The sequence below is a fragment of the Gouania willdenowi genome, chromosome 12 (assembly GCF_900634775.1).
Source record: "Gouania willdenowi chromosome 12, fGouWil2.1, whole genome shotgun sequence".
Classification (NCBI taxonomy): domain Eukaryota; kingdom Metazoa; phylum Chordata; class Actinopteri; order Blenniiformes; family Gobiesocidae; genus Gouania; species Gouania willdenowi.
Window position 1 is genome coordinate 29279552 of NC_041055.1, and position 25923 is coordinate 29305474.

At 36.4% G+C, this 25923-nt stretch overlaps 1 protein-coding gene across 1 annotated transcript in view; it reads right to left on the bottom strand.

Annotated features, from left to right (window-relative positions):
- The window catches only part of lamc3 (laminin, gamma 3), a 182497-nt gene that overhangs the window by 27741 nt on the left and 128833 nt on the right, over positions 1-25923 (bottom strand). The window contains exons 12-17 of the mRNA XM_028463174.1: positions 22016-22246; positions 5720-5908; positions 4642-4887; positions 1445-1598; positions 349-491; positions 18-196 (exon numbers count right to left, since the gene is read on the bottom strand). Of these exons, the coding sequence (XP_028318975.1) occupies positions 18-196; positions 349-491; positions 1445-1598; positions 4642-4887; positions 5720-5908; positions 22016-22246 (1142 nt within the window). The remainder of the gene's footprint in view (positions 1-17; positions 197-348; positions 492-1444; positions 1599-4641; positions 4888-5719; positions 5909-22015; positions 22247-25923) is intronic.

The window sequence follows — 25923 nt, forward strand, 5'->3', positions numbered from 1 at the left end:
CAGCTGTATAAACTCACCTGTTTCATCACCAGACTGTAGCAAACTGGGCACTCCTCACACTGGTGTGTTTCTCTGTTATGGAAGTAGTTTATCTCACATTTGTCACATTTGTAGCCAACGAAGCCTTGACGGCAGAGACAGGTGCCGTTACCGTGGCACTGCATGGAGACGGAGCCCATGGGGTCACAGTTACAGGCTGAGGGTGAGGGTGAGAACACACAGATAACAGCACAGAAACAGAAATAAACATTGAGGGGAATTAGAAATGCGTTCATGTGTGATTGTTATTAAGGGATTATGGGGAGTGCACAGAGTGCTCTTTGTGACGCCTGAAGTGAAGCGTTGTACCTCTGCAACCGCGTGACGAGAATCCAAAGAAGCCCACGCGGCAAGATTCACAAAGTCTCCCTTCCACTCCCGCACGACACACACACTGGCCTGTGATTGGATGACACGCCATCGACGACGAGCCAATTAGATTACATTTACACCTGAAAAAAACAGGGAAATAACACCTTAAAGATACTTCTGGTTCAATATGTTTTCATTAGGATGCGTGGTAACACTTTACTTGAAGTTTTATACATAAAGGCTGACATTACGCTGTCAATATTATGGCATGACACATGTCATTAGCACGAATAAGGTGTCATGAAGGCTGTCATTAACTTTAACCCCTAACTCAGACATGGACAACTGGCGGCCCGGGGGCCACATGTGGCTTCATGACAGAAAAATACATAAAAAATACAGAGAATTACAATACTGCAAGAAAATACAATAAAAGACAAGAAAAACACAGAAAATACTCCAAAAACACACAAAACTACTCCAAAGATTAACAATACAACAACAGTAATACACAAAATTACTCCAAATAATACAAAAATACACAAAATTCCTAAAAACAAAATACAAATTTCCAAATAATGACAACAAATAGTATACAAAAACACATGAAAAACACAAAATATTACTCCACAAACCCACAGTACTAACATAAATACACAGTATGACTCCAAAATACATACATTTTACAAGAAAAATACACAGACAACAGAAATGCACAAAATGCAGTCATTACAAGCAAGACAACAACAAACGTACACAGAATGACAGAAAAACACACACAATTACTCTAAAAACTCTTTTTGTGTGAAAGCTCAGATTGGTCCTCATTCTAAATGCTGACATGAATGTTGATAATGTTGCTATTCGATCAGACAAACACATTTTTGTGGCCCCTGCTGGGATAGAAGTTGCCCTACTAAGTTCCCAGAACTCTGCCTTAACCCTAACCCTAATCCCAAAAATTGCCAACATAGCTCCAAAGGTGTCATAATTTAGCAAGCAACACTTAATGATGACACCTTATTCATGCTAATGACAGCGTAATGTCAGCCTTATGTATAAAACTCTTTTTATTTGACTCGGATCAATTTACATGTCACATCCGACGCCTGGTTTAAGGTCGAAGAATCCAACGTCACAATTGCCGCAATCCCGTCCAGTCACATGACTCAGGCAGTGGCAGTTTCCTGTTAGCGGGTGGCAATCATTCACATGTCCAGCAGTTCCAGCAGGATTGCAGCTGCATGCTATACAGGAGACAATTAAAGAGAGATTTCACTGTAAATTGATATTGTGTGTGTTGACAGCATAGCACTGTTTATTCATCTTATTTAAATAAAGAGGAAACTAAGAGATAATTGCAAAGGAGATTGATTCTGGAGATGGATTTTTTTTATATTATTAAATGTGTATTGTGTATATTAAAAAAAAAAAAGAAAATAATATAAGGTTGACAATGAACATACAATAGCAAAAAGGCTAATCTATGCTAAATAAGACTTTCTGATGTATCTTTATGAAGAAATAACACATCAAAGCAATCAGTAGATACCTCTGAGGAAGACAGATAGTTGGCAGTTCAAATATGTCAGGAGATTAAAGCAAATTTCAAAGTTAATTTTCTTTAAAAAGTTGTCTGAATAAATGAAACCTTAACATATTAAGATGTTCTGAGTCTGTGAAATCCTTCTTAAAATGCACTCTTTACATAGACCTTATTTGGTGATTATTTTATTGATGTTGACTTATCGGCTGTGCATTTTATTTCATTGTGCAGCACTTTGTACTTGATAAGTGCTCTATTATGAATACAGTTTACTATTATATATAAATATTATCAATGTTAAATACATATATGGATGGAGTTTAATGCGCATTTTTCCGACGTTCTCTTGAAGCAGTGTGGATATTGCTTGTTCCAGGGATGTGCTCATAATATATAAATATAAATATACAATTAAATATGATAATACATATTTTTTTAACTGAACGATTCCTATGATTTCTTAAGTAGAAAATAGCTGAATTAATTATGCATTTGCATTTGCATTGCATTTCAAATCTGTGCCTTACTGAGATATAAATATATAAAGATATAAAAGATATAGAAACCAAATAGAACACAACGTGCAATTGTATGGAGACAGGTTGTCTGTCCTTGTGGCAAATCTTTGAGAAAAAAAACCTCTAAAGCACTGAACTTGTAGCCGTGAGCTATGAAAGTATCACATAATTTCATTGACAAAGTAAAGAAACACAGTATGTGAGCACTGCAGTGAGGAAAATATAGTTTGAAGTGAATGGTACTTTACTTTCTGGATTTAAGTGATCGTTGTAGTTCAATTCGTGTATATTTCAAGGCGACCCTTTTAAAGCTTTCCTTTTATTCTCTTGGGGTTATCAGTGTGACCTACAGCTTCATGACGGCCCTTTTTTCTGCTGTGCTTTAAGAACATTTTGCTGTCAGAGTAGTTTTTTTTCCAAATGTTTCTGTGACAAATTGTACAATCTCTCTGATAAATCAAGGAAGTTCTGTGTGTGTGTGTGTGTGTGTGTGTGTGTGTGTGTGTGTGTGTGTGTGTGTGTGTGTGTGTGTGTGTGCGCGCGCGCGCGCGCGTGTGTTTGTGTGGAGTGAATATCTCACTGACGCTGTTCAAGCTGAAACTTTTTTATAAAAAGCTTGCACACACGCCGAGTGGATGCATCCATTATTTTGGACTTATTTGATGATTACGTTTTAAAACGTTTATTTTCATTTTATTTTGAAATCACCGGCGAATCATCACACGTTACACAGACGGAGGGTTAGACCGGAGAAATAGCTGCACTCACACTGATATACTACCAAAGCTCACAAGTCTCACACTTTGGGTGTGAGACACGCATTTCAACGTGATGTGAGTCACTGAGTGCGCGCATGTGCGCAGCTGATGCTCGTGCGTGTGTGTGTGAGAGTGAGCCCACGGAGCAGAGATGTTTGTATATTAATTACTAACCTTGGATGATAAGCACCCTTGCACTAAGAAATGTTTAATGCTAAATAAATAGTTTTATTTGTCTTTCATCAGATTCTACCTATACCGCTGCATTGGTACAAACTTTATTTATCAATTTATCATGCACATGTCCCATAGAATTAAACCAGGGAAACTGCACACGCTATTTTACTGCAAATATACCCCTTCATAACACTATGTAGTATGTACACCTCTTTGTACTGTACATCCAACCTTCAAACACATACTCATTTGGCCATAATTGACAACTCTACTTTAGCTCCCACTATCTGAATACATACTGTACTAGTTATTATAATATTAGATCAGTGGTGTCAAATTAATTTTAGTTCAGGGGCCAAATACGGAGCAGATGGATCTCAAGTGCGCCACAGATTTAATGCGGGAAAACAAGTCAGTTCAACATTATTGTGACCAAGTTTGCACTTCTACCCATACATTTTATACAAAATATGTAAGAAACCGACCATGTCCAAGCAATAAGTGATAAATATCAGTCCCAACAGGATATTCACTTTAAATTTTCTCAATTTTGTAACAAATTTCTGTTTAATTAAGAGAATTATTAAGTCAGAATTTAAGAGAAATGAAGGTTTTGTAAAAATTATAGACCTGAACATTTTCCTCAGAATTCCTTAGAAAAAATAATTTTAGAGCATAATTATGGTTTTTATCATTTACTTTCATTTTATGCATGGTGTGACCAAGACTGACCCTTGTATTTGCAGTTCATGTTCTAATGAAAATAATTTCTGTTGATGGAATTATCTAAATCATTCTCTGAGTTTTTGGTCTAAGTAATAGTTTAATAGTAAGTATTTTTCTCTCTTAGTCTCTTTTTGGTGTCATTTTGTCTATTTTGTTGTTGTTTGTTCTTTTTATTAATCAGTGTATTTTTCTCTTATTTTGTGCGTTTTTGTTGTCGTTTTGTGAGTCGCTAGTAATATCTAGTATGATTACCATTTTTAATTAAAAATAAACCTAAAACTACATATTTTTAAAGCTTTCATTTGTTAATTTTCCATTCTCCCATTGCATACCCCCATTTGAAAAACAGCATTAGATAATCAAACTGGATGCACATTTGCAATAACGATGCACTGTTAATACGATGCAGAAAAAAATTATTGACACAATATTGAAAAATCCATTATTTATAAACATTCACAGCATGTGTGCTTTCTCCAATTAATCTGTGCAATAATGGATTTTTTGTGCATGAAATTGCAATTTTTACATTATTATATTGCTTTTATTGCTTAGTTATACTCACGTTTGCACTTGTGACTCAGCGTTTGGTTCATGGCGTCACCAAAGAAGCCTCTTTGGCAGCGCTGGCAGTTTTCTCCCTCTGTGTGTCCCAGGCACTTCATACACCGGCCTGTGATGTGGTCACATATACCCACCGCGTTCAAGTCCACGTTGCCGTTGCAGTCGCATCTCACACACGGCCGAGCGGCCCCCGACTGGCCGAGCGGGTCGCCATAGTAACCGTCTTCGCACATCTGACAGCGCATCCCTGTGTGAGGTCAAAGGTGAAAGAGGTGGGCAGACGTTTGATGAATGACTTTAGCTACAGGATGGAGATGGAGGTCACGTTCTACGTAACCTCAATATCTCGGGGTGATTTAATTAGAAAACCATCATTGAATGTGTTTAACACTCCTTTCATCCTTGGGGTCAATTTGACCCCAATATAATAGTTGACCTTTTTTGGCTTTATATTTCATGATTTTTCCTAATTTGATGAATACAATTAATTAAGCATCTTTTTCAATGTGCTCATATTGCATGCATTGGTATTCCTTTGAGGTCAAATTGACCCCAAGCTGTTTTAGCTGTGTAAAACTTGTCTGTCCTGATGGTGGCGCTAGAGAACATGTCAAGGTTTCATAATCAAGAGGTTATGTATGTATTCAACAAATAAACGAAGGCAAATATCCCTGGGGTCAAATTGACCCTGAGGATAATGTGTTAGTAATATTTGAGGATAATGGGAGGGTCCACCCTTAATCAATTGAGGGTTTGCCATCCTATTATAATAATGCAACTATGATCCTATTATCCTTGGGGTCAATTTGACCCCATTCAATGTTTATCATTCAAAGAATATGTTTTCCTATCTATTTGTATCTATTTAGTTAGTAATATTTGAGGATAATAGGGTTAAATAGCAGGTGGGATTGTAGAATAGGAACACATGAGCTGTCTAGAGTAATTTGGAGTCAGGCTGATGTACATTGTTGTAATAATGGTTGTATGGTGAGGATGATGATGATGATGATGATGAGCTCATGATGGATATATGGTGATAGAAATGATTTGCAAACACTGGTGCATCATGTCATCACCTGTCTGTCCCGCTGGGCAGTTGGTACAGACCACCTGTCCGGGGTTTGCCATTTGGACACAGCTGCCGCCCCCCGGGCAGGGGCAAGGCCGACAATCTCCAGATGTGCCCATCAGCGCGTTGCCATAGTAACCTTCCAGACAGCGCTCGCAGGTCATCCCGGCGGTGAAGTGTGAGCACTCGCATTCACCTGAAAACACACACACACACACACACACATAGAACACACAGACTGAGATGATGACCCTGCAGTCACTCATGTTGTGCAACTTGTGGTTCACGTGGTCTCCAGCAGAGGACGCTGTGCCCCCTACCATCACTACTGCACCGTCTCCAAATAAACCCACCACTTCCTACAGCCTTTAGAGGAGAAGGGCGAGAAAGACAACTAAATTCTCCCCGACTGTAATTGCTTTGGGAAATATATGAGCCAAATGTAGTTGGAAAGACCTTCAAGAAGTAAAGCAATTCCCCCTCCAAGTGGGAGAGATTAACCAATCCTATGACGTCCAGAAAAACAAACTGTTGTTTTGAAAAAAGCTTTAGAAATAATAACTTGCAGCTTTAAACCACTTTCAAGGATTTAGTCATGTGTCACATATGTACAGTACGTGTGTATATATATAATCTGTTTACCCTGGAGATTTTCAGACCACATACTCTGTTTCAATATCATTGAGTAGCAGGCAGTGGTGATAGACATGACATAATAATCAGGGGATACTGTATGTGTATCTGAGTCTTCTTTATGCAGTGGCGTAGACACAATGGGGGGCCAGGGGTGGCACGGAGTCCGAGTGTTTACAATCAAAACAGCAGGCGATGCACCGTGGAGACTAACAAAGTGTAAAGCAGACATGGGCCACATGCTGCCCTCAGTCTAATTTTGTGTGTCTATCAAAGTAAAAAATAAATAAAATTACTCCAAAAACACAAAATGGCAAAACAAAACAAAAAAACAAAAAAAACACACAAACAAAATGACAATACAAAAATGCACAAAATGATAGGAAAGTATGCAAAATGACAGGAAAATACACAATATGACAATACAAATGCACAAAATGACTCTGAAGACACTCATATCAACTAAAGAACACAACAATGACTTTAAAATTACACAAAAGGGCAACAACAACAACAACAACACAATATGACAGGAAAGTATATACAATGTCAGGAAAATACACTAAATGACGATACAAAAACACACAAAACGACAGGAAAGTCCACAAAATTACAGGAAAGTAAAAATTACACAAAATGGCAACAAAAACACTTAAAATGACAAAAAAAGACCAAATATGACAATAAAAATGCACAAATTGACTCCAAAGATACACACAACAACAGAAAAACACCAAAATGGCTCCAAATACTGGAAAAATGACTGAAGTAACACAAAAGTAAAAATAAAAATATGGGACATTTTTAAAAAACAAACATTATCCACAAAACAACCCTGTAAATACATAAAATCCTTTGTTGTTTCCTGTATTAAAGGTAAGATTGATTAGATTTCTAAATGCTGACATTAATGTTGATAATGTGTTATTGTACTCGAGTAAATGTGTTAATTATTTTCTTCTTCAAATCTGGCAGGCCTTCAAAACTGTTAATGTTTCAATTTATTCCACAAGAAAAAGTGACATGCCACTGTCACTAAGAATGAGTAAAATAAACGCTTAGAGTATAAAATAAAAGCACCTTGATTGTGTCCTGTTGTAGTTCAGTGGGTTCAGCAGCTTAGAATTCACGTTTAATGAAAGGACCAACACAAACACACAATTCCCTGTTTTTAAAGACACCTTCTGAAGTCAAACTGTGAAAGTTTTACATGATATAATGAGGCTTTTTAATTTAATAACTCAGTGGCTTAAGCTTTTGCAGAGCACCACCATGTAATTGGCATTACAGGAGGAGAAAACACAGAGACGGGGCTGAAAGGCTTACATTTTTAAATTGATCATTAAAAATTCAGGAAACATGAGAATTTATGTTTGATTTAGTGACATTAGGGATTTATTTTCTGTGAACAAAACCTTTGGTTTGAAGCCATTTTGTTGTTTGTTTAATGCTATTAAATTGTACCGGTGTCATTCAATGGGTTAGAAAGCTTTATATTTTATTTTTTGTATCTTTTGCTTGTTTTTCATGTTTTTTCTTATGTAACACTTTTTTTTGTACTTTACAGGTCGTCACTGTATGAGAACTGGTTCTTACAAATCAGTATTTTGGGGCAACAAATTAGTATTTCTTGGCAATGAATCAGTATTTCGTGGCAAAAAGTCTGTGTTTTGTGGCAACAAATTGGTATTTTGTGGCAATGATTTAGTATTTAGTGGCCAAAAATTAGTATTACATGACAACGTATTCATATTTTGAGGCAACGATTAAGTATTTTGCCGCAACAAATTTGTTTTTCGTGGCAACAAATTTGAATTTTGCAGCAAGAAATTAGTATTTTGTGGCAACGAAGTAGTATTTCATAGCAACGTAATATTTATTGTAACGTATTAGTATTCTGCGGCAATAAATTACTATTTTGTGGCTACGAATTAGTATTTCATGGCAACGTACTAGTTTTCTGCGGCAATAAATTACTATTTTGTGGCTACGAATTATCATTTTGTGGCAACAAAAGAGTATTTTCGGGCCACAAATTTACAAATTTAAAGGCGATAAAATTTGAATGTATTGCCAATCATTTGCAGTCTTACTGCATGTTTAAACCATGCTCACCTCTATGAATATTAGAATACAGGAATTCATTCCTCCAGTCATGGGATCACTGCAACCTTTGCGTCCCACAGTTACACAACCCCTCCAGTCAAGTATGTGGATGGTTTGCTAAAGTAAATTGCTCTAATGGCCATTAAGGGGGATAAAAAATACACACCACCGACCTATTCCTCATTACTGATGAAGTGTTGACTTGTGGGAAAGAATGAGCAGTGATGTGATGATGGTGACTTGCATATCAAGCCAATCGTTTGATTTAAAGTATTCTTTGTTAATGATAGTTCTGAGCGTTAAAAACGGACTCATTCTGGGCGTTATGACACTGATAGTGCGCCGTGTCAATCCCCAATGAACCATAGTGAATTTAATGGAAGTGAGAATGTGCTGACTTGACTCAGTGTGAAGATGACTGAGCGTGATATGAGGCGGTGGATCCACCGAGGGCTTCTATTATCATTCCATCGGCTCCTTGGAAACGCTAACGGCACGCATCACAAACCGTGGCTGAACAGTGAGGTCCCTCCTCTTAATGCCACAGTCCATTCTCATGCTAATTAACATTACTGCATAATGCCCCTGTAGAACTATCTTATCAATGAGTCGACGTCTGCTCATTCAGCATCGGATGAAGCCAGATTTCTATGGAACTCTGGTTTTTTTTTTCTGCTGCTGCTTTGAATCCTCTGACAAATCCACACAATCCCTCCATTCTGCTCTCACCCTCTTGTGCTCCTCCTATTTTCAGCTGTGGAGCACCGCACTCCACTCCTCTGCTCTCAGTCTGAACTCTGCTCGTCTATTCTGTGATAGCAGGGCCTTATTTTTGTATGGGAAACAGGTAGTCATGGTTGTTTACCCTCCATCCCCTTCATTAAATACAGATAATATTCTGAACAGGCCTTTTTTCTACCACTACTACAACCCTTCCATGTTATGCACATCACAGTATTATATAGTATATAATAAAATACATTATGTATACAATAATTCTTCTTTTTTGAAATAATAAGTTCAAGGCACACTGTGTAACTTTTGACCACTAGGGGCGCTAGACTGGTAACTTTCAAGCAAGCGCCCCTCGTGGCCACAAGCGCCGCAGCACTGTCGTAAAAATCAACAAACAGTCAGTCGGGCCAGCCTCCCTTGTTTTTTGATTGTGTATGCAGATAGTAGTTAACCTGGAACTTCAGGATAAGCATTGGCTCTAAGGGCTGGGAAAGCTAAGGGTCGGGGCGGATGGGCGACCCCGCACACGCCAGGTCGCCCGTCCCCTCCGACCCCTGGCGAAGGAGGGCTGAGCGCTGGGCCTCCAGTGGTGGGGAGAGGAGGGTGACGGTGGCGGCTGCTGCTCCTGACGATACTCCAGCCCATAGAGTGTAGCCACGGCACGAGCCCAGCCCTGCTTCACACCCCAGCCCTGAGAGCCAATCCTTATCCTGAAGTTATGGATCTGACTTGCCGACTTCCCTTACTAAAGAATCCATGTTGAACTGAACTATCGTGGTGATTAGTGCACCATTAACCCAACACGAAACTACCATATTGTGCTCTTTAGGCTATAAACAGAGGCTAAACTCGTTTCAGCTGCCCACAACAATGGCACAGGGTCGGGAAATGCCCGTATGTTGTGACGTCACGGGGCAACTATATATATCCAAGCCTGTGGTCACGTCACTGTCGTAAGGTGAAATGTTCTCCAGGCATTCTCCAGGTCACATGACCTGGCCAAAGACGGTCCGTCTCTCCAAACTAACATGGTCGGTATTTCAAGAGGGAAGCCCCGCTCAGAGCATTGATACTGTCAGTGCTGTACATTGGCCTGAGGAATCATTTAAAATAACTTAAAAGAATTTAAAATTTTGTGTTGTGCCTTTAAGGTTTCATTAATTATAATTATATATAATAATTACTGTCTTCAGGAAATTTACTTTGATCGCCTGACATCATAGGAATACAGCAAAGCGATCAGCAGATGCCTCTGAGGAAGACTTGCAGTTGGCGGTCGAAACATGTCAGGAGATTAAAATAAATTTACTTTGAAATTTACTTTTATTTCGACTGCCAACACTCAGCCTTCCTCAGAGGCGTCTGCTGAAACATAAAAGTACATTTCAATGTTAATTCACTTTGATCTCCTGACATCATGCAGACACATCAAAGCGATCAGTAGACAAATTGGCAGTCGAAACATAAATGTAAATGTCACAGTTAATTTCAAAGTGAATATACTTTGATCTCCTGACATGCTCCGACTGCCAACTGTCTGTCTTCCTCAGAGGCTTCTGCTGATCCATCAGGCTCAAAAGTAATAGAATAAAATCCAAAGGAATATGGATGTGGAAATTATCTATAGTTTAATGTTTTACTTTGTTCAGAAACTGACTTGCAAGTTTGGGTTTTACTGTCTATTAAAATAGCTATTAGACAAACTACATTTCCCAAGAGAAAATGCAAGTGAGGATGCATCAACTGAATCGTATAACCCCTCGGAGTCCGTATAACCCCTGGGAGTCAGATTAATCCCGAGGAGTCAGTATATCCTTCAGTAGAACTCCTTTAAATCAGAATAATCATTACTCTTAAATTGACTCCTCGGAGTCAGTATAACTCCTGGGAGTCAGAATAACACCTCAGAGTCAGTTTAATCCCTTGTAGTCAGTATAACCCTTGCTCTCACCCTAACCACTTAACATCTCGGAGTCAGTACAACCCCTTAGAGTCAGAATAACCTAAGCTGCCTGACCTAAATAATTTAGGACCTTTCAATGACGTTATATGGGAAAATATTTGCAATTTGAGTCCAAAGTGTCTAAATGTGTTTCTCACCAGGACAATGACAATGATAATGTCACAGTGAAACATGTTGGGAGGTTTTCTTTAGAAAACAGAAGAATCTGGGACCAGATGTTGAGCACAACAAGTAACATGAGTTCAAAACAACATGTGGTCACCACCATTTTTCTCTATTTCCTTGTTTCTTTCCTAAACTAGTAGCACTAAACAGTGGAACAGCCTTAAGGGGTTTTATGGAAATAAACATGTCATTACAGTGTCATTTCTTCCTATTTAAAGTGATAATGTCATTATGAAATGATATATTGAGTTTGCTTTGAGGCACATTTTTATTGGCTTTGCGTTTGTTTTGTTTCCCTTTATTTAAAAAAAAAAAAAAAATGAACCTGCAATGGTTTAACTTTGTTTTTCTTTTTCAAAGGAGCTATTGATGGGATTTACATGATCTATGTGTGTTTTTTGTTTGCTACGTAAATCCACACTAGACGTGTGGTTCAAACACACTTTTCCTGTGAGATTTGGGTTAAATCTCGGGATCAAGAATAAAAAGAAATGTTTGCAAACTACGGAAAAAAGAATCTCTGCTCATGCAGTGCGTATGTTTTATTGTCCCTTTGGCATTTACGCTGACCAAATTTTGAATAATTCACAACTGTTTTGCATCGCTAAATGTCACGCCCACTGCAGTTCTTTGGAGTAAAGTGAAAAGCTTCTTTTTGTGTGTGTTGGTCTAAGGCTGTGAAGGCTAACGATGCACCAGGGGCTCTTGCAGAAAAATACATTGCAGCAGTTCTTGCAAAGGCCATCACCCAGAGTAACTGTCTCACTGCATCTATTAGACAGCAGAACAACAAATGTCCAAAAACACTGCTGCTTGTTGTTGTTGTTGTTGTTGTTGTTGTTGTTGTTTTCCATTAAAATGAGAAAATAAAGTTCACTGTAAAAACTGCTGCTTGGCTCTAACAAAAAAAAAAAAAAAAAAAAATAAATAAAATAAGGCAACATTTCCCCAACCACTTTTTTTGTTGTTTTAGTGAAAAAAATGGTATTTTTCTGTATTTAATTCAAGTTGTTAACTACATAATACTTAATTATATACAATAATAAAGTAAAATGTATATGTATATAATAAGAAATTGATTTAGTCAATTCATGCACTCAGTCTTATTGGTTTAAAATAAAAATAATTTTGCAGGTTTTGAAAGTCTAAATTACTTAATAAAATTAGCAAGAAATAAAACAATATCTGTTACAATAAGGAAAGAGAGGTATTTGTGTCCTATTAATTATTTGCTTCATGATAAAACTTATCTGCCTGTGTTTTGCAAACTGCATGCTCTCTCTCACTCTTGAAAATGTCCTTGAGGAAAAGGTTTATCATCAATGAGGTTTTGTGACAGCTCTTTCACAGTGAAAGTCACATCAACAATTTTTTTCAACAAAAGCATGTTTTGCAACCTCCGTTAACTGTTTAGATAATTTAGATTTTAATCCGAGATTGTAAAATAATAATCTGTGAGCTGATCTTAAAGGTACGATCCGGTTCGCTCTGCAGTATGTGGGCGTGTCAGAAAGTTTTAGTTTTGGTAAACGCTCAAAAAATGACTTTGTTAAATTAATTTCATGAGAAGTTTGGTAACATCAATTTTAGGACATATAGTTATAAGTTAGTTAAATATTTACATTTATTACTTATCTGTAACTTTCACAAATGCCTAAACATTTTTTTTAATTTTTTTGGTGCAGATATGCTTTGTAAAATAAAGTAATACTAACTACATCACTAAAGGAGTTTTTACAGTGTAAAGCGCAAAAATGTTTACAAACAAAGCTCCTCTCTTTTTTAGACAAACATCTTGAGCACATGCTTTAACCTTCCTATTATCCTTGGGGTCATTTTGACCCCATTCAATGTTTATCATTCAAAAAGTTTACTTTTAGTTTTGCTTCATATTTTATGACTTTTCCTAATTTGATGAGTACAATTGAATAAGCATAAAATGTTTTCAATGTGCTGAACACATGCACGCATTGGCGTTCCTCTGGGGTCAATTTGACAACGTTCAATGTTAATCATTCAGAAAACTTTTCCTATAATGTACGAGTAAATTTGATTACGCATAACATTATCATGATGATATTCTTTCCAATTTGCGGAACACATGTCAATTTGACCTCAATGTGTTTGAATTGTGTAAAAGTTGGATGTCTGTGTATTGCAATCTGCTCTCTCTCTCTCTCTCTCTTGAAAATGTTCTCTTAGAAAAGGTTTGCTATCAGTGAGGTTTTGTGACAGCTCTTTCACAGTAAAAGTGACTTAGAGGAGAATGTATCTGAAACTATATAGTGATTTCTGTTGTGAGGGCGCTGTAGTGACCCCTCCCTCACTGAACGGTTTTATGCACTTACACTCACCTACATATATAATTTGGTGTTTTTATATTCTGATCTTACTAATTCATTGTTTGAAATACGTTTATTGATAGGTTTTATAGGTGACTTCTCTGTCTTTGAGGCCATTGGCACTTGCATGGAAATGCAAAACAGATGCAAACAATCGGACCAATCAGACAGAACCATGTGGCCCAGAGGGAGTGGAGTTTTAGGTAGGAGTAGAAAGCTTAAATTAAAAGGGCACATTATCAATAATACATATTACTAATACTAATGATAAAAAAACAAAGACCTATTATTCAAATATTTTTTGTTGAATTTCTAAATATTTATTGTGGGTGTTGAAACCCATTGTCTATTTCGGGGCTGTGAAAGCGCGGCGTGTTGATTTGCCTTGTGCTTGTGAAGAGGAAATAATGTTTATCTTGTTTGGTGTGAGAAATTAAATGTACCACGTCTACTTCCTGTAAGAGAACCATCTAAATCTTACAATGTTGCAAAAAGGAGCTAAAATAAGTAAATAAATATGTATGTGAGAGGAAAGGGGGGTTACCAACATCAGTCAATACGGTTCATTCTGTGAGAGTCATAAATGTGCACCCCAAATTAGAAATTGAAAGATTTTCAACATAAAATATCTCTAAAACTCAAAGTTTGACCTGATGGTGGCGCTGCAGGAAAGGTCACATCATCACCACAACCAATAGGGTTCATGCTCTAGTGGCCATTAATGTTGTCAGTACATTTGAGAAGCTTTGGATGAAAATTATTAAAGATAAATACATTTTAATTAAAAAAAATAGCGCAAGAGAACAGGTCACGATTCCATTATCAAGGGGTTATTTATGTATTCAACAAATACAGTTCCTGAAATGAAAACTTGGTCAACAATTTTCTGAAAATCATTTAATAGAAGCAAAATATAGGAGTTGGAGGTCATGTTCTGTGTCACTTCAATGTCTGGGTTAATTAAATTACAAAACCATCGTTAGGTTAACCCTCCTGTCATCCTTGGGGTCAATTTGACCCCATTCAATATTTATCATTCAAACATTCTAATTTGATGGGTACAATTGATTATGCATAAAATGATCATGATGATATTTTTTTTTACAATGTGCTGAATGCATAGTACACACATTGGTGTTTCTCTGGGGTCAATTTGACCCCAAGCAGTTTTAGCTGTTCCAGGTTTCAATATCAAGGGTTTATTCATGTATTCAGCAAATAAAACAAAGTACCAGACACAAAAAACTTGGTCAAAAATGTACTGAAAATAATTTTCTGGAGGCAAAATATCCCTGGGGTCAGATTGACCCCGCAAGGGTAAAATGTGTTAGTAATATTTATGGAAAATAGGAGGGTTGAAGAATAAAAATAACAAAAAAGCCTGACAGAAACTTTGCATTTCTAATGGTTTTTTCTTTTAAATATTTTCTTTTTTCAGGATAAAAGTTTAGGCAGAAGAAAGCGTGTAGACTCTAGTAGTGTTAGTTCATTCAGTCGCTTAATCTCTCTGGTGGGCCGTGTTTGTTGCAGGCTTAAGCCTTGAGATGAATGGCCTGTCGCAGCTTGATATGATATAAGGAGTGACAGTGAAAAGAAAAAGGAATGAAGCGAGAAAGAAAGACAGAGCAGCAGTATATAGATCCACAGTGATGCTCTCTATTTAATACTTACTACTGATCCCATTTGACATGCGTTACTTCTTCTTTTTTAGACGTACGTAAATTGAAACGTGGACAATGACGACCTGTCGCGCTGTCAGAGTTTTTTGATTTCTAAAGGCTTCTACGATTGTCATGGCCAAGTTCATTTTGACAGGTTGAACAAAAAAAAATCTCCCTCACAGGCATTTGCACTGAGTCGTAGTGGCATTTTTAATTAGCAGTGACTTGACTTTGGGTGATTGTTTAATGTTATTAAATCATATCAATGGTCATTCAATCTCTTATGCACACTTGTTATTTGGTTTTATTTTGTTTTTTCGTACGGAGTCACCAGACAAAAAAGAAAAATGAATTTGTTGCCACGAAACACAAATTTGTAAAACAGGAAGTTGAAAAGAAATACAAGAAATTAGTATTTTGTGGCTACTAATTCATATTTCGTGGCCACAAATGAGCATTTTGTGGCAACAAATGAGTATTTCGTAGCAACAAATTAGTATTTTGTGGCTAAAAAATTATATTTTGTGGCAACAAATGAGAATTTTGTGGCAACAAATTTGTATTTTGTGACAACAAATTAGTATTTCATGGCAGCAAATCAGTATTTCCTGGCAACAAGTTTATATTTTATGGCCATAAATGTGTATTTCGTGGCAACAAATTTGTATTTTGTAGCAAGAAATTAGTATTTCAAGGCAACAAATTAGTATTTCGTGGCCATAAATTAGTCTTTCGTGGCAAAAAAATGTGTATTCCGTGGCAATGTATTTGGATTTTGTGGCAACAAATTTGTAATTTGTAACAACAAATTAGTATTTTGTGGCCATGAACTTGTATTTTGTGGCAGCAAATTAGTATTTTGTTGCCACAAATGAGTGTTTCAGCATGCATACTGCAGCATTACCAGAATGAAGCCAAATGCTCTGCTCGTGTAAAAGACAAATCTTCCTCACAGGCATATGCACAGAGTAAAGTGGCATTTTTAATTAGTAGTGAGTTGACTTTGGGTGATTGCACATTTTGAAATGAAAATGCAAGTCATGTGGCAGCTTTTATATTTGCACACAGTCCTCATATTCTCTGGTTGACATTGTTTCCCTACGCTGGTTTATTAAACTAAAGAGCTCCATGTGGCAGTGAAAAAAAACAATAAAAACCCAGCAGAGTATCAAGAGTATTATGAATTCAATTTTAGGAAGTGATTAATGAGCAAGACTGAACTGTAAGGGCTTCATAGAAGATCAAAAAGTAATATTTCATTCATGTGTAACGATTGCTTCCACCCCAACCCCTCCATCTACCTTATGACAAAAATAAAATCCCAAAACAACATGTATTGATGATGTAAGTCAGATATGGACAACTTTTATCATAGCAGGGAGCCACAAAAATGGGCCACATTTAGAAAAATTATAAATTTGAGCATAATGGGACAAAACAAAGGGTTTGTGTGTGTTTGTGTTGCTATTTTTTGCATTTTTGTTGTGGTTTAATATACATTTCTGTCACTCTTGCTCATTTTCAATCACCCTGTGTATTTTTAGTTGTGTTGTGTGTGTTTTTGCTGTGGTTTTATATACGTTTCTGTCATTTGAGCTCATTTTTAATAATCTCTTGTTCATTTTGTATATTTTTGTTGCCATTTTGTAAATTTCTCTGTTATATTTGTGTATTTTTTGTTGTGGTTTTATTATACATTTTTGTCTCTTTTGCTAATTTTTTTTGTTAATTTTGTCTATTGTTTTTGCCATTTTGTACATTTTAGTTGTCGTGTGTGTTTTTGTGTGTGGCTAATTTAGTGTATTTCTTGAATTTTTGTCATTTTGTATGTTTTTTTAGTCTTTTTTATTTGTTTACTTTGGGGGGGCACATAATTACACTTAGGGCCACATGTGGGCCCTGGGCCTGCCAGTTCCCCATGTCTGATGTACTGTAGGTACATCTAACGAACGCATGTTATTTAGAGGCACATTCAGATACATTACAATATATATGCATTGAAAGTCATATGCATTTTAGTGTTTTTATCTTCAGTAACTCTCCAACAGTATAGTATTCAAGCTGCTACCCACTATAAATATTTTATTTGATAAAATCATAGTGTATGCCTCATAGATCAATGAATCAAACATAATTTTCTCCAAAAAAGGGAAAAAAGGTCGAAATCACTGCTTGAAAGTTTGTTTTTGTCTCCACAGTACACAATCTGTGTGTTGACATGTTAGTGCACTGCATTGTGGGATGTAGAGTTGCAGAAATGGGTGCTGCGTGGAAGTAAAAACTATCATTTTAGCTAATAAAATATTATTGTGGCTCAAACCTTTAAATAAATGATAAATGGGTCATTCCATGACATTTCAACAAATGGCCCACGCACTTCGGTCTCAAAAAATTGTAAATCGGATGAATACATTTTAGGATGTGACCATACTCTCTCAGAATATACAAAAACATTTGCTATACATCCTATCTGGTGGACATGACAGCCTCTAAAAATTGAAAAAAGGTTAGTGTGTGTTTGGGTCTGGAACATATTTGGGTCTTCAGTAAACAACGTAGCATATGCCTCAGCTCTCTGTTATTTGATCAGCTTAGAGCTATGAACATAGACTGTTCACATCACTAATGATTAGTCACATATTTGCATTGGTTCTTGGGTGACACGCTCTTGAAATCCGAAAAAAAAATATTTTAGTTTTACTATTTTCATTGGCCCGTAACTGCATATCTAATTTTTTGACACCGCAGTGCAGGGATGTCCTTAAAATGCGTTGAAATGACATGGAATTACCCAAATGTAATGTAGAATGTAAAAAAATAAATACATATATGTACCTGTATTGTATTATACCCACTGCAGAACATCCACATGCTTCTTCCACACTGCCACTGTTTTCCCTCATCCTAATATGAATATTAGAATTTCCAATCTGCTGTGTTTCGTGACGGCAAATAGAAGCGACACGACTCAGAGACTGTTAATAAATCATGTTTATGAAGCACCATCGGCTGAGGCTTTCTATGCAGCCAGTGAATAAATTCCATCCCTATTTTTGTCTGTTGGGCACACCCTGCATAATGATACAAGTCATTGGGTAATTACACCGCAATTAAGATTCTGATAGAAGAAACAGCAGGTTAGTCCGCCCTCCTGGTGACAAATGATGAATGCTGCATTTCTAATGGACCAACTTTGAAAATGCACAAAGGACACGACGCACATGGCATTTTGATCCAGGACTTCCGTTACTCAGGAGATGCCGTGCACTGCATATACCAATACGTTATCTATTCTTAGCTTGTAAATATCTGCTGTTGTATCTTCTGTATCATCAGAACAAAGGATGCAGTAGTCTCTCTCTGATAATGAAGACCATAAAAATGCCCAAAGCGGTATACATCGAAACAGGGGTGGACTGGCCATCTGGCATATTGGGCCTTGTCCTGGTGGCCAAAAATAGTCCAAAAGTGGCAAGAAAACAGTGTAAAATGACTAAAATGGGCCAAAAGCAGTCAAGAGTGGCCAAAAAAAAAATAAAGAGGAAGAGTAGCTTTAATGAGCAAAATGTAGCAAACAATAATGAAAAAGGGCAAAATGTGGCAAACAATAGTAAAAATAAGCAAAAATGTGGAACAAAAGGAGCCAAAATGTAGTGTAAAAAGGAAACAAGTTGTATTTATTGGGCAAAAGTTAGTATATTGGGTTGAAAAGTGGCCAAACAAAATTAGAGAAAGGACAAAAATTGGATAAAAGTGTCAAAGAGAACTTAGAATAGGAATAAAGGAGGTATTTATTGGCAAAAAGTAGCTAAAGTCTAAAAAAAGTTAAGAAATGGGACAAAGGAAATAGGGTAAAAAGGGATTTAAAAAGTTTCCCCCTTTTAAGGTTTTCTGGGTGAATAATCATAAAAATTAAGACATAAAGAGCCACATGTTGAGAATCACTAACTTAATAACGACTTCTACATGGTTGATAACGGCTGATAACGTAGTCCCAGTCCAGCCCAGGACAGAAACTATTTCCAAACTGTGAGTATGATAGCAGATGTATCAGTTGAAAAACAGCCAAATGATAATAGCAGTTTTTCCCATGAAAATATTTAATTAGTTTCAAGACTTTGGTTCTCTTTAATTCAGGCAATTTTAAAGCTTCATTTAAGAAAGAAAAAAAGAAATAACACTCAACATTTCAGCCATTTCTTCTTAACTAGGTCAGATCGGTCCAACTTTCAGTCGAAGGAGAGTGGAAGAAGAGATTGATCACGGACAAATAAGGGACGTAGCATGAAGTGGGATCTATTATTAGATAGTTTGTCTGTTTTTAGAGAGTTGCACGATGCTGAAAGTGGGAAACAATGGTGTAAAAACAAATAAAGAAGCATATTATGTACATAATCAGGCACAGGGGGAAAGTTTTCTGCAAAGCTGGAACATAACAACTATCTATGTCGTCATTTAGGCAAATGAATTGAACTAAAGTACGGCAGTTGCCTTCTCTTTTTAATCTTCCATAAAAGTGTCAGGTGCAAAAAGTAAAAAAAGTCTTCTTTTTAGCTATTAACAAAAGGATTAGTTGTTGAAACAAAGTATGCTTCTGTATTAGTACAGCCATCATTCAATGGTTGAGTAATAGCTTGCCACCAAAACTCATGAGGAATGACTACGTTCCCTTAAAGCTGTGATGACTGAATATCAGGTCTAGAAAGATGGAGAAAAATGGTTCAGTCAAACATCCGGTATCTCTCCCTATATAAACAGTATATATATATATATATATATATATATTTTTTTTTTTTTTTTTCTCTGAGTCTTCAAAACAGTGGCACAGAAAAGAATCAACTGAAATCTCACCTTATTAATATGTCGTGAATGTTACAAAATGGCCTAAATGAATTATAGTAATGAGCATCTTTAAACTTTTTTCTCCTTTTTTCCTCAGTCATTCAGTCTTTAAATGTTATAATAAAAGATGACCTACTTATTAGAAAAATTATGGCTTTTAATTAAGTCCAAAAGTAGAAAAAAAGGAGTCATAAATCAAACAATGTTATTTTTTCAGGTGGGCTTTAAATGTTTTGTGATACAGCAACCCTCTATTTTGTATTTAGTTTAGTAATTAACATGGAGGAAGAGGAGTGCCACAATTAAATAATTGATACACCGTTCACTAATAAATTAACCCTCGGAGCATCTTTGTGACCAAAAGTGCCATTTTGGGTGTTTTTATTTGTTTGCCTCTAAATTTTCCAGTAATTTTTAAGGCTAGTTGAATTTAATTTATTTTGCCACTATTGTTTTATTTTTATTTTTATTTGCTTAATTCTAAAGTCATGTGTATTGGAAGCGTACAGAAAAGGCGATATACTGTATTATGCATCATACTGACACTGACTTTGATTGACAGGTTCCGCCTTTAAAACAAACTGACAGCCAATCAGGAAGCAGCTGAAAGAATCACGCTAGGCTGAGACGTTCGCGTACGAGCACAGAAAATGATTCCAAGAGTGATAAAAATTATACCGTAATTAATAATTGATTTGGAAAAATTGTACCTGGTTTCACTTCCCAGTATGATTATTGTTTGTTTAACAGAGGAAACGTGAGATTTTTAATCAGATCATATCTACTAATATTTGACAAATATAAGACTTTTGACTTGACTTGGACTTTATTGTCTTGACTTGGGACTTTAGTGACATGACATGATACATAGTACATTTATTTGTATTATATTTTCCTGTGTGCAGTTGTATCTAATCCCAATTTAATTTATTAATTTATTAAATTATATAGGTTTTCTTTTCTTTCTTTTCTATGTTTTATTGCAGTGGTTCAAATACAGTCTCCTTTGTAAAATGTAGTTAATTATTGTCTCCAATTTTTTAAAAGTGTGATAAAATGGCCTCTACAACATAAAATAATCCTATTTCAAGAAATTAGAAAAAAAATTTAGTATTTTATTGAGCAATAGTACTGTTAGTTTGTGTTGAATTTGTCCCCCCCAAAAAATAGCCTAAAAAGGAACCAGGAATAATCCTGATTATTTTTAAATCAATTAAATCTTTCCGAGTACCCCCTGCAATGTGCTCCTGTACCTGTACCCCTTTTTAAGAACCAGCGTTTTAGTGTTTCTTCTTTTCATTTGAAATAATTCAGTAGCATGTAAAAAAAAAAAAAAAAATCAAGCAATTTCCCCCTGGAATAAATAAAATATATCTGATTCTGATTCTCATTACTTGAGACAGTGTAATTACACTTATTTTAGGTAATTTAAGTCACTTAAATGTGTTACATATAAGACAAATATTTATAAATGTAATTTACGTCCATCAGAATGTCATGACTGACGCTTTCCAAAATAAAAGTGTATATATTGTAGTACAGCTTTTCTGGAATGATCTGGATCACTACCATAAACTCATTTATTCACACCCAAACACCCAAACACTCCTATATTTTGAGCAACCTGACACCTGAATCATACTTTCATATGTTGGTGCTATTTTGGTTCTCCCTACGTCAGCTAGAATCACTGATACAGAAATGTTGTCAGTAAAAGTTGCTCCACACACACACACACACACACACACACACACACACACACACACACACACACACACACACACACACACACTGAACATGGCTGATGTGCAGGTGAAGCAACAAACAATGCAAATGCCTGAGTTATTTATTATTACCAGTTTCTGGGTGACAGGTTCCATGCTGGTGGCAGTTACATGGCACACATGTGGAGAACGGACCTCTGCTCGGGTCCTCTCGGGTGAATTCTGCAGCACATCGCTCACAAAACTGTCCCGTAAAGCCCACGGGGCAGGAACAGGATTCCACCCAAGGGGCGGGGGGGCTGATGGGAGTGTCGGAGGAGAGGAAAGCTGCAGTCAGGGTCACCCCTGCAAGCTGGGATGTGTCTGCAGAGGAAAGAAAGAAAGAAAGTGATGGATGTGGGAAGAGTTTGTGCACATAACTAATGCTCATAAACTGATAGTTATTGTCTGGAGGAAATCTTGGGGCTCCTCGTTTGGTGTATTTTTCTGTATTGTATGTTTTTTGGAGTCATTATGTGAATTTTTGTATCTTTCTGTTGTCTTTTTGTGCATTTTTTGTATAACTGTTGTTTTTTGCTGCCATTGTGGTGTGATTCTGGAGTCATTTTGTGTATTTTTGTATATTTTTTGGTGTAGTTTTGTGCATTTCTCTTGTCATTTTGTGTATTTTTTGTATAAATACTTGTGTATTTTCAGTCATTTTCATATTTTTGTTGTCGTTTAGTGTATTTTTCTGAAATGTATGTTTTTTTGGAGTCATTATGTGTGTGTGTGTGTGTGTGTGTGTGTGTGTGTGTGTGTGTATGTGTGTGTGTGTAGGTGTCCATGCTCGATGACGTTGACCAGCATTTTTTTCATTTACAATTAAATTTACAATTATTATTTTTTCACTGCAAGTCAATTACAAATATGTTCTCAATTACTAAAGTTCAAATTCAATTACTTATATATGAAACATATTTTAATAACTACGTATGTGTAAGCCAGGGATGGGGTCAATTACAATTTATATACTTCAATTATCATAATCAATTGCAACTCTACGATTACGTTGAACAGCATTTTTTTCCCCAATTACAGTTAAAAATACAATTCTTATTTTTTCCGCTGAAAGTCAATTACAAATACTGAAAAATGTTATCAATCATCTAATTTGTTTTTAATCTCTTGGTTACCTTGTATATAAACATACATATCAATAATTGAGAATGTAATTGTAATTTACTTTCAGGGGAAAAATACAAATTTTTCATTTTTATTATAATCTGCAAAAAATGTTGGTGGCTGTAATTGTAATTGAGTTGTAACTGAACATGGATAGTTGAAAACGAAATTGACTTGTAATTGAAAAATGTAATTGACCCAAACCCAGAAAAAAAATCAACATGAATCCACCCACATTCGTATAGTGCTACACACAGAAAATACACTTGCCTGCACGTTGCCCACACACACACATACAGTACGTACAGATGTCATCCAGAGACTAATCACTGCAGTGGAGCAAGAGGAAGAAGAAGAAGAAGAAGAAGAAGAAGAAGAAGAAGAAGAAGAAGAAGAAGAAGAAGAAGAAGAAGAAGAAGAAGAAGAAGAAGAAGAAGAAGAAGAAGAAGAAGAAGAAGAAGAAGAAGAAGAAGAAGAAGAAGAAGAGAATGAGGCTCAGTGGAGGTATGTCATACGTGAACTCTCCTGTGAGGTTTCTCTCATAAATAGTGATGGAGAAGGACATCCTCCACTGAATCCCCTTTCACTGACTAGTTTGAGAAATGCTGTCAAAGAACACAAATTTTTACTTTTGTTCCTCACCTGCTTCTCTGTCTGTTCTCACTGAAGGAAAGAGAGACGTTAAAAAAAGGAAAAAAGAATGAAAGACCTTCGGTGCAGAATTCTGAGTGTGACATGTTAAAGGAATCCTCCACTGTTTTTACAAATGTGGCCTAAAACCTTTTGAAAAATGTCTGTATTAGAAAATCTATGCCTAACAAAACGCATTATTTTGCACCATATTGGTTTTATTGACTTTTAAAACTGGGACTACTTTATTTTGAAATGACGCCATTGATGACGCCAATCGCCCCTTTTTGTCCATTGAGTTCTATCCAAGGTGAAGCATTCAGGATCATTTATCAGCTTTTTCAGTCAAAATGACAACTTGTGCTGCTTTGGGTTGCTTTAAAAATCTGTTAAAGTTAAAAAAGTCGATATAAACGTCTCTTGCGTACCTAAATTTGATAAACAAAATCCGTGAGCTGAAAAAATTTGTGACCACAGGGGGCGACAGTTCCAACTTCAACCATTTCTGACAAGAACGCCGGTTCTTTGCAGCAGACAGATTCAACTTGGGTTGGCATTAATGAGCAGCAATGGATACTGGTTGCCTGTATATACATGCACGGAGCTCTTCTCTTATTCATGCTGTCTACTAAACAGTAGAGTTGGAACTGTCGCCCCCTGTGGTCACAAATTTTCGCGGATTTTGTTTATCCAATTTTGGTAAACAAAAGAGGTTTATATCGACTTTTTTTTTAACTTTTACTGATTTTTTTAGAGCAACCCAAAGCAGCACAAGTTGTTATTTTGACAGAAAAAGCTGCTAAATGATCCTGAATGCTTCACCTCCTATAGAACTCAATGGACGTCATTTCATCATGGCGGCGCACAGACTCTCAAACGGTAAAATAGTCCCATTTTTAAAAGTTAATTAAAAGAATATGGTGCAAAATAATGTGTTTTGTTAGGCATAGATCTTCTGATAAGGACATACCAAAGGTTTTAGGCCACATTTGTAAAAACAGTGGAGAATCCCTTTAAAATGAAGGAAGAGGATGGACCAACAAGTCATGATCTAACCATTCCTTATGCAGCGATACACCGGAATATCAGCAGCTCTTCTCTCATTCACTTTCCTTGGCCTGGACTTTTTTTTTTTACCCCCCAACAGCTCCCAAATTCTATTAGAGGCCATTACATGAAGGAAATGAGCTATTAAAACATTTTTCACACACTGAAGCTCATATTTCAGCCAATTACAACAACTTCATCACAGTTAGGCTTCGCAAGTTTAGTCTATCAATCATTTTTTGGAAAACTTTGTCAATATTTAACTTGTCACAAATGACTTCGATCAGTCTGGACAAATGTAATACTTAAAGTATACTTACTTTTTTTAATCAAATAAAGACAGGCTGTGTTGTAAATGTCATACTAAAGTATTACTCATAGTAGTAAGTCTGACGTCTAAAGGAGTATGTAGTATGTTCACATTATATAGTATAAAAATATTGAATATGTGAGAAATACCCATATGTATACTATATGGGGACTTGTTTTAAGTATGCATGGTGGGCACACGAGTCATATACATCACCGATACCTCCTGTGTTTGATCCGCTCCGGGAGCGGTTGTGTTCACGGCGCTCCTAATCCCTCTAGACTTTGAATGGAAACACTCCGAGACCGACAGAAACAATCAACCTAGAATTTGCCTGTTTGATCCGCCGTGTTCGCACCGACCAAACGAGGTGGACTATCTGACCAATCTGGCGGTGTGAATGCACCGTTAATAACTTTCAGTCCGTGAAAACTCCAGAAATATGTTGGGAAGTAACTTTGACAATGTTTTTGGGGGCAAAAAAAAAAAAAAAATCCCGGTTAGAATGAATTGGTGATAGGACACATCCGAGAGGGGGGCGTTCATCCCCGAGGTGGAGTTTGGTGTGTCCAGCGTTGAGATAGCAGTAGTGTTTCGCAATGTCGTCACTCAGAGCTAGACATGCAAGTTGCTCTGTTGTTGGTTGTACAAATCAACATAAGTGCCTATATTCTTTTAGACAGCTGAAATTCAGGACCACCGATGGGTTTGGGTCAAAGAAAATCGAATACAGTGTTGTTGGACCTTTAAGTCTTTAAAACAAAAACTATTTAACAATCCTCCTTCAATCAGTAGGTGTCAGTGAGAAACACAGTGATGTTACGATTGTAATTTATTTTTTAGATGTCAGAGTTTGAGATTTTTGATTCACACCAACGCGTCGTTTTAT